This window comes from Thunnus thynnus, chromosome 6 (genome assembly GCF_963924715.1).
Source record: "Thunnus thynnus chromosome 6, fThuThy2.1, whole genome shotgun sequence".
Classification (NCBI taxonomy): domain Eukaryota; kingdom Metazoa; phylum Chordata; class Actinopteri; order Scombriformes; family Scombridae; genus Thunnus; species Thunnus thynnus.
This window is the reverse complement of record NC_089522.1, coordinates 22,263,859-22,277,603: the sequence shown is the minus strand read 5'-3', so window position 1 is coordinate 22,277,603 and position 13,745 is coordinate 22,263,859. Positions and strand designations below refer to the sequence as shown.

Genomic DNA, 13,745 nt, shown 5'->3' with positions numbered 1-13,745 from the left:
AATGCCACTTCTATTGCCCACGCTCAGTATTGTAAAGACAACAACAGCATTATAACATTACAATAACCATAAATCAACATACTGTAAGTATAAAGCTTCTGTAAAATCATTAAAGGCGAGTTAAAGTGAGATTCTCTCCCCTTCGTCGCTCTCTTTATCCGTTTTCCCTTTTGTCCTATTCTTTATCTCATTACCATCACTGAAGCTGACCTCAGAGCAGAGCATCCAGCTGTGTTCCCCTCCCCACAGACAAACCTTTGACCCTGTGCTGAACTGTAGGATCATCTACCACTGTCACAGCCTCATCTACAACTGTCACAGAATGACCTCCACAACTCTGAGGTCATCTGGTGCACATTGCCTACTTGTTTCAATTCAGTTTTTTAAAAAAAGCATATTAGAACTTAATAGTGATTTTGCATGCATTGTAGGAGTATAAGCTAAGAGTGGAAAAAATTATGTTTAGAGGAATTTCCTTTTGTGAACAGACTGACCTGAGATACCACCTGTCAGACATCTCCATGGAGGCCTTTACCTTGTTTACAGCCAACACTGGCTATTATTTACAGGGAGAGACAGAGACATAAAACTTCATACAAGTGGTTATTACAGTTCATGACATCGGTGGTGTCGCAATTAACCACATGCAAAGGCCAATGACCCATATACACAAATTGTAATTGCGCAGAACATGTTTTCTGCGTGTTGTTACAGCCAAATCTTTTCCTTTCAAAGCCTTTTCTGTGATATGCATTTCAAGGACTGAAATGAAGATAACATGATTGAAAAGGTCTGTGGCACTGACTTCAAAACACTTTTGTCACCAGCATGGTGGGATCTATATCAAAAGAAGTACTTTCAGGTATCTCTTTACTTCTTTTGGGGTTAAAGTGAGGGTGTTTCCATATCTTGGCAAAGCATGAGTGGAGAGTGAGAGAAGATTAATGATATAATAGCTCTGACCACACGGTTTAGTTATTTAAACTGGCAGCATCAGCTCAAATTGTTTCATGGCTTTCTGCAATGATACATTTAGGAGCGTGTCTGGACAGGTTACAAGATGCTAGAAGAGAGAATTCATTGCAACTCCCTCTGAACTATTGAGCCAAGAGACAGGAGTTTGGAAGCTATGACACCATCACTAAAGTACACGCAGAATGTTTACTTCCCAGCAACTAGTTTGTGCACCCTTTCTTTATTGACAGTCTAAGAAATTTGAAACTGAAACACCGGCATTATTGAATTACATTAATTAATTGCCTAATACACAGATGGAAGGGATCAGATTTGTCTGTTCCCAGTTTCGTTTTGATATTGTCTCTATTCTCCTTTAAAAGCTGTTTCTTCAGTGAAACGTTGAGACTGTGGTTCATAATGAAGTTGCGATCTTGTCACACCAACAAGAAACAATCAAATCAGAGAAGAGAGGATGCCACGTTCTTCATTCTAAGGGCAAGAAAGGGCTGTCAGACTAAGAATCTGGTTGGCTGACTGTCATGACGCTGGATGAAGATCAGTGATATTTCCAAAGCGTCTCTGAGTCTTATGGGGTTGTAGTGAGTTTGGTGTTTTTATTCAAAACATCCCGTGTCAGGACGCCTGAGACTCTGGAGGATTACTGTAAGCTTAGCTCAGGTGACGTCTTCTGGCGGGGGGCAGGTATGAGGGCCCTCCATAACCCTGTTCCAAACCACACCAGTAACAAGGAAAAGTATCATATGGGGTGCTCAGATCATTTGAAGATACAACACAACACACCATCAAAGGCAGCTTTTAACACACTCACTCAAAGTTCTCATTACCCCACTTCTCAGATGCATTACTGTTCCATGATTGCATATTTCAAGAGCTTTCAAAGGCCGGTTAAGCGGGCTGGTATGTTCATTCAAATCATTGTAAATGGCTCCTTCAAAATCCCTCCCAAAGAGCTGATCCAGCCGGTGTTCTCTGAGATTACCTTAATGCCACTGACAATACCTTGCAGCTATTTGACCACTGTGTTTACCTGTAAAATCAGATAGACCATGGGAAGTCAGATAGACCATGTGAGGGCCAAACAGTTGTGGATCTCTCTTGTGGGGAGTGGATATTGTCTGCTATCTCTGGCTTCCATCGCACAGTCTCAAACAGCCTCGCTGTTAAGAGAGTGCATGAATGAGCTCTGTGCCCATACAGTATCTCTGGAATCACATAAAGACAACCTTGTGCTCTGCAATTTACTGTGCAGTGCTCAGGTGCTTGTGCATGTCTCAACCAGAGGAAAAACAAAAGTATGACTGACATAATCATGTGTCAGAAGATTTATGGTCAGAGAGAGCGAAGGGGAGAGAAAAACTGGAGAGCACATTTTCCCGCTCCTCCTCCTTCTCCTTCAAATTATTGTCTTTAGCGCTGTCCACTTGTCTGAGTGAAACATTGGAAGCTGTTGAAACATAGTAGTTCACACACAGCGAGCCTTAACAACTCTTTTAAAGCGAAATTATGAGTCACATCCTTACTCATTGGTGGCATGTTTTGAGTCATCCTCAGTTTTCTTTGGAAAAGTAAACAAAAGACGCTATCTTTGCTTCATGTGTAACTTTAATTCTATGAGTTTCAGCCATGCAGACACAAAAGAGAACAGAACAGGTATAAAGAAATCCAATCGCTAATATACGAATAGGAAACAAATTCTATCACCGCTTCCAACAAACATCTGCATCGTAAGTCCAATTTTAATCTCAGCCATAAATCTGATATCTGGTGCAGTCAAGACTGATCTAATGATAAAACAGATAGCAGGATGGGTCTTGCTTAAATGTGTTTTAAAAGACTCCTTGTTGGCTTTGACGGTAATTGCTGGCTGGAGCACACGGCTGGGCTGCCCTGATGTAACAGGTCATGGGAGCAGTGAGGGAAGCCGTGGCAGACCTCCAGCAATAACACAGGGAGTGAGCCAGACTACCAACCATAAATCTGCAGCTACCACCAATTTCCAACTACCGCAGGTGATGGGTGAGTGCATGTGTTTGTGTGTGTCGATGCATGTGTGTGTGTGTGTTTTTATAAACAAAACTCCAAAGGGTATCACAACCCCACTTCAGAGCGACATGGATATTACACCCCTGTACATCTTGGCATGGGCCTGGTCCTGTTTATGGAGAAACACAGCTAAGAGTATAATTAGCAATTCAGTGATCCTGCAGGGTGTCTGACTTAGGCTGCGATATCAAAGAAGGTGGTATTTTGTGCTTGTGACTCAATGGCGATGAAGTGACTGCGGCCTTTTGTGTAGTGGTGCTTTACACCTGACTGGAAAACACTGCAGGTGGATTATCTTGAACAGTAGCTAACCTACAGTGTTTGTTGTAAGTTTTTTATAGCATCAAAGCTTTGATGGAGTAAATCATCACTATTAATTTGGATTAATTGAATTTAATTGTAAAGCATCATATTCAAAGTATCTACACAAACCTGGGATTTTGTCCTTGTCATTCAAATGTTAAGATTACTGCAAGTGAAAGTAAATAAGTGACACATATGAAGGACTCTGAGATCTAATTGTTTTGTTCATGAGATAATGTGATGTGGATCTCACACACAAGAAAGCCTAGTTTAGGTTTAACCAGAGCTTTTTGAGCAGCTGCCTATTCTTATGCGTGAGTCTTTTGTATCAATATTATGAAAAGCTTTTGTCAGACAGAGGCAAGCCTCTGCTATTATCCGCTTCACGCCCTTCTCTTTTATTCTGGGCAGATTATCACTGTCAATGACACATGATACGGCTAATATACTGTAAATTAAACCTGAATTCTCATGTGTCTCAACTTTTTCAATAGGGAGGGGGAAGAAGAAGAGTTTTTACTAGGAAAATGCCCGTGTGGAACTGCTCTGAGATACAGCACAGGTGAAAACTTTACAGGCAGCATTTGTCAATCCCAAGAGATTATTGGGAGCAGGTTTTCCGTCAACACCTCAGGCCCGTCGCCTCACTCAACTTCCAGGCCGATGAGAGTGGAATCCGTAACGACTGTGGGCTTTAGCATCGTTAACATTTCCCTGACACGTCGGGCCTGCCTCTCTTGAAGACTGCCTTGCATTTTCTCAGCCGCGCTGGAGTTGTTGTAGCAACTAGTGGCCCAGGAGTGAATGAAGCAGATGTGCGAGTCATCTATCACCTGACAGCTCCCACTCCCCCGACTGAGCAAGCCATCACCGTGACAGTCTGCCCAACCAGTCTCATCAATTACATTGGTACCCTACTATTAGAGCACAAACACTTTTCTCCTCCGACACATTCAACTGCTTCCCAGTCTGCAAGATGGGCCCTCAATTAAGCCTGAATAACTTTCCCTTCTCAAAGAACGTCTCTCTTTCTCCTGCTGAGCGCCTCATACATTGTAGTTGTAATATGAGCCCTTTGAGAGCTGATCTATCTCCACAGTGACTATATGATATTTGAGAATATCTATCCTTACTATATGAAACTTTACGAGAGCTTGATGATGATGTAAATCACAATACAGAAACTATTAATAAAGATGTGCTTTCATGTTCATTCGAAAGTAATGACTCTAATGGTTCATTGATTCCTATTTAATGAGCAATTAAGGTAATTTATGTCATAAACGTTCAACCACTCCACTGCTTCTCTAATTTATGGCAAGAACATTTGTTGAATTTTCAATCATTTTTAAACACTATGTATTTTTTGACTGTCATCTAGACATTTACAGCACATTTACAACTGCTCAAGTACCTTCGCAAGACTAAACATTCTCCATAGCTTATTTCTGTACGGTGTACCATTCTCAATTGTTCTTTTGTCTTTTCATCAGAGTGAGACTTGATGTATGAGGAAGCAATAATGAAATCATGTCTTGTTAGTGTTATTCTGTTCCTGTATTCCATCAGTAGTAGTCATGAAATGCAGTAAACACAGACATTTGAACACAGACATGTATAAACAGTTTCTATCACTTACAATATACAACTATGGCAGTGACAGCAGGGGCCAACTTACATATATCAGCTTTTAAAAACAGGTGTCAGGGTCGGGAACTTGAACATTGAATATGCAAAAGATATAAATAAGACATTCATATAAAAATAGGCTTTTACAAAATATACTCTATTAACCAATATTTACCAAAAGTGGAAAATGTGCCCGTGTTTTTGATCGGTGAATAAGTCCAGTTAAGCTAAATCAGCTTGAAGTGAGCAATACCACTGAAGACAGTCAGTAGAGCGTACAGCCTTCTACCTCAACAAATGGGATTCTCTAGACTAGCAGCAAACAGAGGGAAGACAAACTCATGAGAGGGTCAGAAGGTCAATGTGAGTAGCCTACACCAGTTTCATCTGGAACAATATTATTCTACAACACAAGACATTATTCCAGGCAGATTCAAATCCAGTGTGTTAGCAGTGTACAAGTTTTTGATTGCTTTAATAAACTAAAACCTCCCAACATTTAGTTATTTTTGACCCATAATGGACAAAATCAGTAGTTTTTTTTTATAGAATAAATTAATATTAATTATTTTCATTCTCTAAATACAGTATGTTAAATATTCCAAATGGCTGTGTCATTTCATCTGTGCACCAGGAGTGAGAACTACAGCAGCGCGCACTGCCCAGCAATCACATCCACCATAATTAATTTGCATTGGCAAAGTCCATTTCCTAAACAGTCAAAATGTCAGTACGTGTCCAATATAGCTTAAAGTCTTGACATTTTGCTTCAGTGACTCACACTGTGGTCACCCGGTCTCATTTGTCAGGGTGCTGCTTTTTCCCTTAACAGTGTTTTGTCACATTGCTTCGATGCTGCACCCCAACAAACACAAAAGTCCGACGAAGAGGGTTGAAGAGCTTTGTGTGCAAAAGAATCATGACGCCGAATCTTCAGCTCACTGTATACCCAGTACAGTAGTTCCTCATTATGTATGAACAGACTGCAATAACAGCCTCTTTTTTTTGTAAAATTTAACAGTTCCAGTTTGTCCGTGAAAACATAAAGACATGAACACTCACATAGATCACACAAACACACACACACACACACACACACACGCACACACACATTCACGCACCATCCAATAAATATTCTCATTTGCATGTGTACACCTCTGTCCTCTCGCTGCAGGTGTTGCATTTGACATAGCAGCACCACAGGAACTTGCAGTTGCACTGCCAGACGCGGGAGTACTGGTGTGTGTTGTATCCCCGGCCGCAGCACATCAAGTCGCAGCCGCTGATGTGCTGCATCATAGTCTTGTTACACACCCTGCCCTGTGTCCCCAAGCTCCCCGTCACAGGGTCCGCCTCACAGTAGTTAGGCGACTTGTCTATGTACACCAGGTCTGTATCCATGGGCTTCCGGTAAGAGTAAGGCTTCTTGATCTTGAGGAATTTAGGGCGCTTGTTGCGGCTGGCTTTGACTGGTTCCACGTGCACCGCATGGGCATACTTCTCCTTGAGAATGTAGCCGAGCTCGCGGAACTTGGGAAGTGTAGTCCAGCAGGTTTTGGTGGTGCAGGAGCCCGAGACACCATGACACTTGCATTCCAGTCGCATGTTCTTCTCCAGGACCTAGACACACAAAAACAACTTAGTAACATAGTAACAACCGGCAACTGGAAAAACACTCCAGTGATGAGTGATAGTAACACTCTCTCAATAGGTTAATAACAGATTATTTAATCAATTATCATCATGCAGTTTACTATAATAATAACTTCAAAGTTTCATTTGTTGAAGAGTTATGATTGCGTTTCAGAGTTGTTTACAACTCATGCAATGTCTACATATTCTAAAAACCTGGTTTAAACTGTCTCAATTAACATTTCAGCTGTTTCACTTTAAGGCAAGTGACAAATGTGCAACTTAATGACAATGTGACTGACAAATACACTACACTTTGGGATTAAATACACTATACTTGTGGATTAAATACAGCCCCACCACGTTGCTGCATGATACAGTATACACAGAAGCCAAAATAATGTATTAAATTTCAGGCTCTGTATGTGTAGCTACCACACACAACACACAAATGTCAAGAGTGACTGTACAAGGCGCCGAGTGACTAGGATTACTGCTAAACCCTGAACTGATGACAATGAGAAGTGCCATTGACTGAAACTGGAATTTTCTTTAGCAACAAGGTCAATTGCATTTCCTTTTTTCTAAAATGCCAGGAGTTTGGTATGCAATATGGTCTCCTAGAGCCATTGACGAGTTATTTATGCCTGTGTGTTCTTGGCAAGTAAACTGTAACAATAAAACCCAAATACAGACGTGTGAACAAGAACTGAAAAAAACAACTTTTCCCTGAGCAAACCACTTCATAAAACCCTTGGCTTCAACTCCCTAATCCATCAGTTGTTCTGTGACCAACACTTGTGACAGCCTTTGTCTGGACGTCTTCGACCAGGGAGCTGTGAATGGCGCTCCTGCTCAGTGTCACTGCTTTTGATTAGCATAAATAAAGGAGGTAGAGGGGGATAACTATCAAAACAGAGAGCCCATTTATTAGCGGAGAGAACAGGAAAGAAGGAAAACTGCCCAAAGTTTGAATCCACAAGTACAGTCCTTTTCCTTGAGAGGCAATTTAGCTGTCCAGATAAGCCAATTTGAATTCATGTTCCTAAAACGCACGTAGAAAATGATCTGTGTGGTACAATTGTGTGTGCTTTTCAGCCAGTGTAGGGATGGACGTGTTGGTTGTGTGAATCAGGCTTTTCTGGCACAGTGAGAGAGAGCGAGAGAGAGAGAGAGAGAAAGGATATGAGTTAACTTGGGCAAAGCTGTTTTTTTCTTTTTTTTTATTCTTCACTAACTCTAACCTCACTTTAGCTGTTTGGCACATTATTCCACTCAATCTTTAACCTCTAGACTTACTGGAGTCTCTTTGTCACCCTGCACTGTTCTGCAGCAACGGATGCAGAAAAGCCATTAAATGAGCAAGTGAGCAGTAAATTTGTCTTCTCTTTCTTTTCGTATTTTTGTCTCTCTTTCCATTTTCATGTTGTAATGCCAAAACTCTGTTTGGTTTTTGTTGTAAATAAATGTATTTTATTACTGTTTCACTATTGTTTGGCAGTAAGCATGGCCAGCTGCATGGTGTATAAACTTTGATTTATACTTGATAAAAATCTACTTTGGATTGAAACACTTAAATGCCTAATGTCTGAATAAAAACAGTGGATTGAAGTTGGCATGCAGGTGTCAAGTGCATATAACTATACTTCTATACAGCAACAGAAGCACATATTACTCAATGACGATCAAACGCAGTAACTAACAGTAAACACCCCTGTGGTGCATGTACAAGCACATTGCTCCTGATGTGGGTTTATGATATTAGAGAAATTTTGGAAGAGGATTGTGATAAAGGAAACTGTATACTGTCCCAGTGGTGCAGAGCATGGGGGGAGGACTGGGCTAATGCCTTTTTGTACAGTGTCAATCTGTTTTCAGCACAGTGATCTGGGCTGTAATCAAACCCTGCCACTTAGACAGCTCTTTCCCTAAAAGCAGCCCTTTATTCCGCTGCTTGTTTAATCTTGGCCCTGTTGCCCAGATCCTTGGCAAGATTCACCCACACCACAGCATGGCAGAGAATGTTATGTCGCCACAGTTACTGGGACCATTCTTAGACTTGTTAACTAGCATGTTTAAGTCTTGATTTATATATCCTCAGTGCCTTAAAAGAACCCTACTGAGTTTGGATATGGATGGACATCTTTTGCAGCATTTTCTGTGATCACTTACCTTACGTCCCACCTCGTTATTATGGAGGTTCATGAGCGTTCTTGCATTTTGTTTGACTTCCCGGGCGTCGATAAATACTTTGGAGAAGCCCAGGCCGTAGCTGATGTCTGCAGAGCAGCCTCCCCACTTCCAGCCTTGGTCTTTACTGTAGAAACCCTGCTTCTCTTTGTCACAGCTACAGTCACTCAGGTTACCCTGTGTACAGGCGGCAGTAATGGCATGGGCCACCCCTGCTGCGATGATGGCGTAGGTGAACGCAGCCTCCTTACTGCCTAGGGGAGCAGGAAAAAGAGGTGTTGAAAAAATGTAGCAGGTGTTTTGGTGTTTTTTTATTGTGTAGAATAGAGAATGTCATGATGTCTCTCAAGTGTAAGGGGGATACAATAAGTACGCACCAGGATTTTTAAATAGGAAAAAGAGATTAATTATTAACAGTATGTGTGCTTACATCACAGTCTTACTGACATATAACTCAAGGGCTGCAGTGTTTTGAAACCTGACCTGGAAACTGTCCTGCCCGTGAACCAAAATGGCTGCCGGTGGTATAGTCAACAAAGCAGTATGAATAAGAGGGTTGTCGAGAAGGAAGGGCTATTGATCCGCTCAGAAACTGTCACATTCTGTGTAAACTCATAAGGCACTGACATCAGAATCTTCATCCCGGCGTTATCTCCCCCCAAGTCCAGCTAACAAATCATTTACACAGACACGGAAATATCGACAAATAACTAAAGGTTAACCTGCAAGGTATCGTGGACGGATCCTGAAAGTTCTTCGGTCAAATAATAAGCCAAGAAAAAACACTAAAAAGAAAAAGTGTAATATATCTTCTTTGAAACCTAATATTGGGCATACAGCATGAAAAGAGTCTAGAGTATAATTAACCTGCATAATTCATCAATTTGATCAACAGCTGACATATTTGAATTTTCAGCTCTGTGATTCATATTCATGCAAACAGGAAACTGCTTATTATAATATCCATCATATCTATGCGTAAGTAAACTCCTCTTGTCTCTGTTTGTTCAAAACAAACATCATTTCTTCCTCCTGCCACTCGGTTCACTGGGTAAAGCTGGCATGTTTTTGATAAACATCTTGGATGTGTGCCCTTGCCATTGAAAAAAAAAAACCTCATATTGAGGCATCAATTATGTGGACGTTTTTATAGACTGGATGGGCTCTGAGCCAAAAAAGAAGGTGTGTCGGTGCAGTCAGTCAGTTGTTAATTTTTCCCCTGCAGTTCTGAGTGCATGGGTTCACCACAAGAGATGGTATGAATTCTTCACAACATGTAATGAGAGGTGGAAGATATTAAAAAATAGTAGACTAAAAAATCTAATTCTCAAAAAGCTTGTTTAGGCCAGATAATTATTAGTCTGCTATGTGTGTTTCTCTTTCATCTTTTCAGTGTCATGCACCTTCTTTACGTGGACCTCATCTCTTACAGCTTAGTGTAACTACAAAGTTCAAGTGCAAACATAGCTGAGGCCTAACATACCGAACGGCTTGATGCTGATGCACCTTGCATTATCCAAAAGCATTATGTCAGTTCACCGGTCATTCCCTTTTTTCTTTAAGAACAATTGCAAGCTTCACCGCTCCACTCAGCCTGGGCATCAACAATGGCATTCATTTACAACCATTTGGCTTCTACGCTAATCTGATCAGTGAAACCAATCTATTTGGTATGGCTGTCCAAGCCATAGAAGTAAACCGCTTCTCTTGGAAACACAGACCAAGACTCTTGAGGGGCTAAAACCACTCATTCATAAAGGAACAGACTGTCAAACACCGCTGTTTTCATTTCAACAGCATGAAGAGATAATCCTTTCTCTCCAACAGCAGCAGGCAAGATGGCCTCAAACAGCTGGTCCAAGCTGCTGACCATTGTGTAAAAGGGTATTTGGTGTTTTTGTATTATTTCTGGGGCAAAGAGGCTGGGGCAAAATAAAATATATCAAAATGCTTTTTAGATTTTTATTGAAATGATTTTACAGTACCAACTCTGCAGCTATCAAACTCCTTGTACTGACTGTAGCCATAGGCATCACTAGACCTAATGTCTTTTTTTGTACATTATGTCTACCTGGTATTTGTATTCTCAACATCAAACAGTCTACCTGATCAGTTCATCAACAAATTGTCCTCAAAACTCTCAGCCATAATTTCAGCATCCTCTGAGCTTCATCCATTCTGTAGCAGAGACCTCTATCTCAGCAGTGGGGAAACTGATTTGAGCTAATTTGTTTCTTTAATTTAGTGCTTTCAAGTCTTGCTTTTCCTTTTGGCTTTCCCCCCACTGTAACTTATACCCGTGGTAAGATCTACGTCCTTACAGTTAGAGCCACAGCACCCATCACTAGACAGGATAAAGACCAGTGAAAATGTGTCTCCAGAGATTCTGCTGAGCTGAAAAGAAAGGCTGCCAACTTTCACAAGAGCTTTGTTACAGTGCTGGCTTCAGATAACTTTTATACATGCTCAAAAAGCTCCACTCAATGAAAAGTCTGGAATAAAACTAGGCCTGGTGTAAATGACACTAGCTCCTTATGTGACGCTCCTTATACTACGGATGCAATAATTATCAGTAAATTATCCTGCAGAATAAGTTTGTCTAGTGCAGTTTTTGACTGGAAATCAAGTGCACCAGCTAGTAGATCATATCTAGTGAGGTATATGGAAAATTATGCATGTCAAGGTCATTACTTCACAAATAGATGTATTTTTTATTTTTCAACAAGGCAGCAGGTCATAATTTAACTATTTGTTAATATAAACATAAATATTGCAATTCACGATGGCACTGATTTATTAAAAAACGTATATTTTTTTAAAGGAAAAAGTTTAACGCGCACCGTTACGCACCGATGTGAGAAAGGTGTTCATTTTTGAAATAAGGGTTTCAAATTGAAAACAAACTTTAACAGACAGCAACATACCCACTTTCAACTCTTTTCCGAAGACTGTCCTCTCTCCAAGCGCAGAGCAGTTCCACCGCCCGTTTTTGAACTGAAACTGACACTCGTTGATGCCCATTTGGGCTCCCTCTCCGATGACGATAATGGCATCGGGGCGACTCTGGCAGATAATCCGTTGTCTGGGGGCCAAACCGGGGATCTTGTTACAGATTATACTCGCACCTAGGGCCACCACCGACGAGAAACCACTGTGAATAGAAGATGGATAGGACTTAGAAAAAAGTGGCCGTCAAAGTTTTGTTTTTCCAGCCTAATAATATTGGTTGTAAGTTTATTTTTCACCCCTAATAATTTCAATCAGATGCATTTCCGCTGTTTGGTTTATTTAATAGTAGCTGATAATAATCGAGAAATTCAAAAAAGAAAAAGTCCCCGTGGAGAATAGATAGTATCACAGGGATAAGTGCATTCCAACACTAAAATTAATCACCAAAAGTTTCACTTCAGACGATATTTTATAAAAATGTGTGCCCTAAGGTGTACCATGGCAGAGTACAAAAGAGTGAGGTCACGCTGTTAAGCTTCCAATAAATAATTTTATTCTCTATTTTGAGATGAAAAAATGAAAGTTACATTATTTATTAGGAGCTTTACAGTGTGCGGACCTCACTCCTTTCTACTCATTATTTGTGTTGCACCTGAATAATTTGCCTGGATGTACGCACTCTTCTAAGGTGCACCATAAATTACATTTCATATAGGCTACATTAAAGTTGCAAATACCTCTTATTATTATGGCAGTATGATTCCTTCCAACCTTTAAAGGTGAAGGAAATGTCATTAAGTGATAAGCGCGCAGCGGCCACGAGTCTGACTGAGATAAGTTTACGGACTTCCTAAATGTATTATTCATCGTTTATAAAAAATCAACAAACACATTTTATTAACATATACATATTTGTTTACCCTTTATGGAACTAAAGGTCGTTTTTGAAGTACCAACAACAGATAAAAGACTTAAATGTCACTCGTCAGTTAAGTCTTTTGTGTTTGAGAATAACCTACAACAATCTAACGTAGATACAAACAAAACGCAGCTCACCCAATTTTCAAATAAACAATTCCTAGACAAAGTAAAACTCTTAAAATCCAGCGTCGTGTTCTCCGACTCATTGCGGCCCCGCTCTCTGTTTCATGCAACGATTTGTAGAGCTGATGAGTAACTCGCTTCGCTTATTCTCCGATCGATCACAGCCCAGGTAACTCCAAAGGAACTCCAAAACCACGGAAAGCATTAAAAAAAACAGTAGTACACTCTCGGGAACTTTTACAAATTGCCGGCTAGGGTATCATCCAAACTCCCTTTACGTGGCCCCCTTTCGCTGGGCCCTGTTGTCATTGCGAGGGTGTCACAGGTAACCCTTGGGGTGAGCAAGTGCGATTATCTCTTTCTCACAGTTCCTCTGCTACCCGCAGGTCTTGGCTATATATCTGGCTCATCTATCTGGGGCGTGTTCACAGAAGACATGGGCCCCTGCTGAAGAATCCCGCCAGGGCTGAATCTCAACACACACACACATACACACACACACACACACACACACATAGGCTACACACATTATTCTGTGAATTCACCTTGACTGATTAGGGATGGCTATTAATCTGGTTATTAAGTGGGTCATGGCTCGGTTTAATGTGGCCATAACAGGCTTTTTGTCCCCCAGATGCAGCCAGTTCGTTTGTTTAACTGAAAAAACTATATAATTTTCCACACCTGCCAAAAGAAGCTCCATAAAAAGCTGCAAATAAAAATTATTAGAACAAAGATAAGTAAGTCTTATTGATTTTTTAAAAAGTACATGATTCATGACCTCAAAAATATGCTTAGACTGAGTAATACTCTGTCCAATCTATTAGATAACACGTGGCAAACGCATTTATGACATTCATTCATGTCATTTTTTTTATATTCAAAAGTACAAGTCAAAACATATTCTCATTTAATATGGGGCATGGTGCGCGCTACTTGTAGTGCGCCTCCGTCCTGGACGTTTCTCCGGATCGCCT

The 13,745-nt window shown here is 40.7% G+C and overlaps 1 protein-coding gene across 1 annotated transcript; it reads right to left on the bottom strand.

The window, feature by feature from the left end:
* Positions 1-4,637: 4,637 nt before the first annotated feature.
* On the bottom strand, positions 4,638-13,739 carry LOC137184725 (protein Wnt-7a). Its single transcript, XM_067592671.1, has 4 exons — positions 12,781-13,739; positions 11,700-11,926; positions 8,758-9,029; positions 4,638-6,573 (listed from the first exon to the last, which is right to left on the bottom strand). The coding sequence occupies exons 1-4, from the start codon at positions 12,849-12,851 to the stop codon at positions 6,091-6,093; spliced, it is 1,053 nt and encodes a 350-aa protein (XP_067448772.1). The 5' UTR covers positions 12,852-13,739; the 3' UTR covers positions 4,638-6,090.
* Positions 13,740-13,745: the final 6 nt, after the last annotated feature.